The following is a 5,726-nucleotide window of genomic DNA, read 5'->3' as shown; positions in this document are numbered from 1 at the left end:
AAAACACACACACACACACACACACGCACACACCGCTTCTCGGATTTGGAGTGCGTAAAGGAACGTTGCGCTTTTACGCACAAAAAGAAGCACAAAAAAAAAATCCACTCCGGGGGATCCAGATCTACTTCTTCTTTCTTCTTCTTTTTTTTTTTTTGTCGCGACTACAAAAAGTTCAAAAGAAACTCTCGCGCAACTTTTTGTTGTTGTTGTTGAAAAGTGCTCCGGAGCTCCAGAGAGACCGCGCCGGGCTCTCCATCACCATGCTGTTCGACACCTTCGACCTGGTCTCGGCTCTGGCCACGCTGGCCGCCTGCCTGGTGTCCATGGCGCTGCTGCTCGCCGTGTCCCAGCAGCTGTGGCAGCTCAGATGGACGGCCACGCGGGATAAGAACTGCAAGCTGCCCATGCCCAAAGGATCCATGGGCTTCCCTTTCATCGGCGAGACCTGCCACTGGCTCCTGCAGGTAAGCGGCGCCCTCGGGGCGGGGAGGGAGGGAGGGAGGCTCCGTGGAGCGCGACGCGGCGTCTGGGTCCCCGCGGGGACTTTAACCGCGCGTGATGAAATCAGTCTTATCTACTTTAAAAAAAATGTTTTTTTATTTTTTATTATTCTTTCTTTTCTTTTCAGATTGTTTTACAGCAATTTTTTTTTGGTTTTCACTTTTTTTCTCCCACGGGGTTCACGGTGCGCGCGCGCCCCTTTAACGGCTCTCCGTGTCCGCACTGGGAGGTTATACTGGCGAGTCCGGGTGGGCGGGGGGCAGCGAGACCACCGGGATGTCCAGCCGGCCGGAGGGTGTACAAAACAAACATCATCACTTTACTGCTTTTATCCCATTGGCTCGTCTCCGCTTCCCTGTGAAAGAATGGAACATCACAGCTGGTTCATCCTCATGTTGTGCACATGAGGATGAACCAGTCCACACACACGCACACACACACACGCGCGCGCGCGCATCAAAGGCACGTGTGATTAGTTTATGGCGATGCAATCTCTCTCCTGTGTGCGCGGCGGCTCCTCCAGGAGAGGCGGAGCGGATCGATATCCATCGGGTCCGATCTGATACGCTGGCAGCTCGTGGCGGCGGAAAGTGTGTGTGTGTGCGCGCGCGCGTGTGCGTGTGTGTGTTTGTGTGTCGGAGTGGAACATGGGGACCAATATAAAGTTTCAGCTATGAATTTGAGATTTCAAATGAAAGTGCAATGTTGGAAATGCAACAAAATAAAAAGACAATAATGTGATTAGTTTGTGCAGAGAGAGAGAGAGAGAAAAAGAGAGAGAGAAAGAGAGATAGAGACAGAGAGAGAGAGAGAAAGAGAGAGAGAGAAAGAGAGACAGAGAGAGAGACAGAGAGACAGAGAGAGAGACAGAGAGACAGAGAGAGAGACAGAGAGACAGACAGAGTGAGAGAGAGAGAGAGAGAGAGAGACGCTCTGTGGGTAAAAGGGGTTGAGGTAAGGGTGAAGTGCACACCTCGCACTCCCTCTTTCCTCCTCCTCCTCCCACGCGCTGCAGCCCCCCCCCCCCCCCCCCCCCCCACCTGAAAGAGAAAATAAAAGTTCCCAGCATGCTGCCTGCTGCATGCGTCAGAAATCACTCGGGAACTGAGATTCTTCCTCCTCCTCCTCCTCCTCTTCCTTGATTGACAGGCGTAAAAGTTGCATCATTTTGAAGCGCATGAGTCGATGGGAACCTCCCCCAGCCCTCAGTATTGATCATGTATTGGTGGGACGCGTTTTCCCTTTTGGGGGGGGACGACGACCAGAAAACAACCCCAAAGAGAGAAGCATGTGGGGGGGGGGGGGGGAGGGGGGGGCTCGACATGCGGAGGCTCGTTGGCCGTGCGCGGGGCTTGAACTCGCGGTGCTCCTCTCCACTACATCTGACACCGAGAGAGACGCGTTCCAGGAATGCAACGAGGACCACGGCCAAGTTTATGTGGGGGGGGGGGGGGGGGGGGGTCACACACAGATAGAGGAATGGAAGCCTGAGTGTGCCTTATGAGGACCAAATGGTCCCCACAAAGCAGGGCCAAGGAGTCCTTCTGCTCCTCCCGCTGGACGAGGTCTGATGGGACCCTCCAGCCCAGACGCCGGTTTACATCTCAGGACTCGTCTGCCAGGGCCACATGTGAGACCCTCTCTGGGTGTGTGTCTGTGTGTGTGTGTGTGTGTGTGTGTTTAAGTTGAAGAAGTTTAAAGGCAGATGTTGTTGTTGTTGGCGTTGATTAGGAGTGTCAGAGAGTTTAGTTCACAGCGTTCTGAACTCTTTCACGTCAGACAACGTGCTTCAATGAGGCGATCCCGACATACGAATATATATATATATATATTTATATATTTAATTCAGTTTAAAGCCTTGAGGGACAAACAAAAAAGAGTTATATAGTTATATATATTTTAATAATGAACACGTTGAACCTGTTAGCAACCAGTTGAGTGTAAAGTCTCTTTTAGCTCCGTGTTTGGTCCCCACCGCTTCTCCTGAGGGGAACATCCACGTCTTTAGCTTTGTTTTTGTTTTTGTTTTGTTTGTTTACAGCTTTCTTTTTGACGACAGCTGTCGGGCCAGAAACGACAGTCGTGAGTGTACGAGTGATCGGGCGGTTCCGTATGTCGGAGCATCGAACCTCTTTTCACTTTCAACAAAATAACCCCCAAGAAAGACTCAAGTTTCACGATCTTTTGTTCTTTTACTCTCTTCCCTCTTCCTGACTAAATGTGAGTGTATCTATCTACAGTATATATATATATATATATATATATATATATATACAAACACAGGTACGCTTTCCGTACAAGTGCACACGGACGTATTAACACAAAGTAATGACATTTGTAATTACAACAAAAAAGTGATTCATAAACGCATTTCACACAATAAAATGTGTGTTTTTTCGAGGGGTAAAACGCGTGCTCTTTGATTTAGAGGTTGAATTATGTCGCGTTAAAGTTATAAATAAATAAACTGCCCGAGTCCACTGATGTCGGAGTCCACAAAAAAGTGATAAATAAAGCTAATTTTATTGTATTTCCTAAATGTTATGTCAAACACAAGAATCTGTGAAATAGCGTAAACGGCACGGGATTGAAGCATTTACCTTCTGCTGCCACTCGGGGGCGCCAGAGTGCAAAGGTGTTTAAAATAAAAGATTATTTATTGATTGTTTATATGTGCAGGTCACTAATAAAATATATAATAATAATAATATCGACACTCAGACTCAGATGTTCACAGATGCTGATACCTCACGCACACGCACGCACACACACGCACGCACACACACACACACACACACACACACACACATACACACACACGCGCTTGCTGGCTAGACTGAATCTGGGTCAGACTGGAGGAAATGAACACATGGCACAGACACTCAGACTATACTGTGTGTTTGTGTGATTTAAGTTTGTGAATGAGCCAGAAAGAACAACACACACACACACACACACACACACACACACACATATCATATCAGTGGTCATTTTCTATTATAATTAGTCAAATTCGTCCTACCGTAGTTGCAAAGCTCAGCTCACATGTAGATATACAGTATATACTGCACACACACACACACACACAAAGACACACACACACACACACACACACACACACACACACACACTAATGAGTTGTCCTTCTGTCTTCTTGTCTCTGTAGTGATGAAGTGTAAATGATGTTGGGCAGAGTAATAACAGACCTGCTGACCAGACACTCTCTCATCTCACCCAGTGATGACAGCTCTCTCTCTCTCTCTCTCTCTCTTCTTCTTCTACACCTGTCCTGCCGCCTTTCTTCTTCTTCTGTAACTTTTTTTTTTCCCCCGGGGGCCCTGCTTCCCCCCCAAAATTACCATTTATTCTCCATCTAGCGACGCTCTCGCGGTGCCTTCAAGTGCAGTCGTCTTTCAGAGAACACCCGATCCGTCCAATGTGGTTTTCTAGAACCTTCGCCAGTAGAGGAGAACGTTTTTTTGGGAGCTTCGAGGTTTTTTTTGACGTATACATTCAGGGTTTCTTATTAAAAGGTTGTAACACGATGTTCTCACCCATTTAAAAGGACCAGAGCCTTTTCCTGGTTTACGGGACATGTGTGTGTTTCTTTAAAGGTGGACTGTGCCTTTAAGGCTCGGACAGAGCGAGGCCCGGTGGCTTCTTCCATCGTCACACACACACACACACACACACACACACACACACACACACACTCACACACACACACACACACACACACTCACACACACACACACACAAACACACACACACACACACATTTAGTGTTACGATGCCAAATAATGAATTCTCAACTCTTTATAATTCTGTTGGGTGCGAGATACATAGTGTGTGTGTGTGTGCGTGTGTGCGTGTGTGTGCGTTGTAACGGTGTTAACATTCAAGGGAGGACCCTTGAACCTTCCGAGGACTCTTCATTTTTTTTTTTTTAAAGCTTCTCGCCATCTTTTTTTTCTCATTTCTTCCGCTCGCCGCTCTTATTTTTAATCGTTTTTCTTTCATTTATGCGCCCCGTCGACGGTAAAATCGAGTGATCGGCGATGGAGTCCCGCTCGCGCCGTTCATCTACTCGTCTGTTTTCTCGCCGTTCTTCACCTCCGTCCGCGCTCCTCTCATCACCCTAAAAAGAACGACGTTAAACTGCGAATGTCGTCGCTTCGACGACCGAAATGAATATTTCTATTTGAATCTTTTCGTAAAAAAGCATCGCTCTCCCTCTTCTTTTCCATCCCTCCATCCCTGCCCCCCCCTCCTCCTCCTCCTCCTCCTCCTCCTCCTCCTCTTGTTCATGCTAGCAGGAGGTGCTGGCAGCCCCTTCTTTCACCCTCGAGGACGCGCCGCTCCCTCCTCCAAACGCCGTTGTCCCCGAACACAATGTCAGGCTCTCTTTCTCGTGTGTGTGTGTTTGTGCGTGCGTGTGTGTGTGTGTGTGTGTGTGTGTGAAAGAGAGTGTATGAACTTTGTATGTAAATACTCTGTGTGTGTGTAAATACTATAAGAATGAGGCTGGAATCAAACCGCCAACGTCTCTCGACACTTTACAGACGTTTGTGGCGCTCGGTCCCCGAAATTTGTCCGTTCCTAAAAAAATTAAAATATGTTTGCATACCTAAAAATAAAAATTAAAAAGAGGGTTCGGTAACGTCCTAAAACTGCTGAGCACGGCATTCTTTTCCGCTTAAACAGGAGGAAAAGGTTCTTTTTGTACGGGGGGGGGGGGGGGGGGGGGGGACTATTTTCAGCTGCGGATGAATACACAGTCGGTGCTCCGGTGCCTCCGGCAGCATGCAAGCTCATTGATGTGATTTGAACATTTCACATTCGTATTCGTCGAACTCCGCACCGCGTGTGTTGTATTTGCTTGCAGTGTGTGTGTGTGTGTGTGTGTGTGTGTGTGTGTGTGTGTGTGTGTGTGTTCAGGGTATTAGCTGGGGTCCCAGGGTGAGTGCTTAGAGAGTTTTGAACAACCGTAATCTCCCTTCCTATAATGTCCCCGGGTCAGGGGCCAACCCTCTCTCTCTCTCTCCCTCCCTCTCTCTCTCTCCCTCTCTCTCTCTCCCTCTCTCTCTCTTTCTCTCTCTCTCTCTCTCTCTCTCTCTCCTCCCTGTTTTTTGGCTGAACTACCCCGAAGCCCTTCTTCCTTAATCCGTCCTTTCTCAAACGAGCACCCTTCCCATCTCTCCGCCACGCTCTGCGCTCGCTTT

The 5,726-nt window shown here is 48.3% G+C and overlaps 1 protein-coding gene across 2 annotated transcripts in view; it reads left to right on the top strand.

Moving 5' to 3' along the window:
• The first annotated feature begins 263 nt into the window (after nt 1-263).
• LOC117747540 (cytochrome P450 26B1) overlaps nt 264-5,726 on the top strand; it is a 21,090-nt gene continuing 15,627 nt past the window's right edge. For both annotated transcript variants that reach the window (XM_034556864.1, XM_034556863.1), the window contains exon 1: nt 264-467. In XM_034556864.1, the coding sequence (XP_034412755.1) occupies nt 264-467 (204 nt within the window). The remainder of the gene's footprint in view (nt 468-5,726) is intronic.

Source organism: Cyclopterus lumpus, chromosome 18 (genome assembly GCF_009769545.1).
Source record: "Cyclopterus lumpus isolate fCycLum1 chromosome 18, fCycLum1.pri, whole genome shotgun sequence".
Taxonomy (NCBI): Eukaryota; Metazoa; Chordata; class Actinopteri; order Perciformes; family Cyclopteridae; genus Cyclopterus; species Cyclopterus lumpus.
Note: the sequence above shows the minus strand (reverse complement) of the source record. Positions and strands in the feature narration are given on the sequence as shown.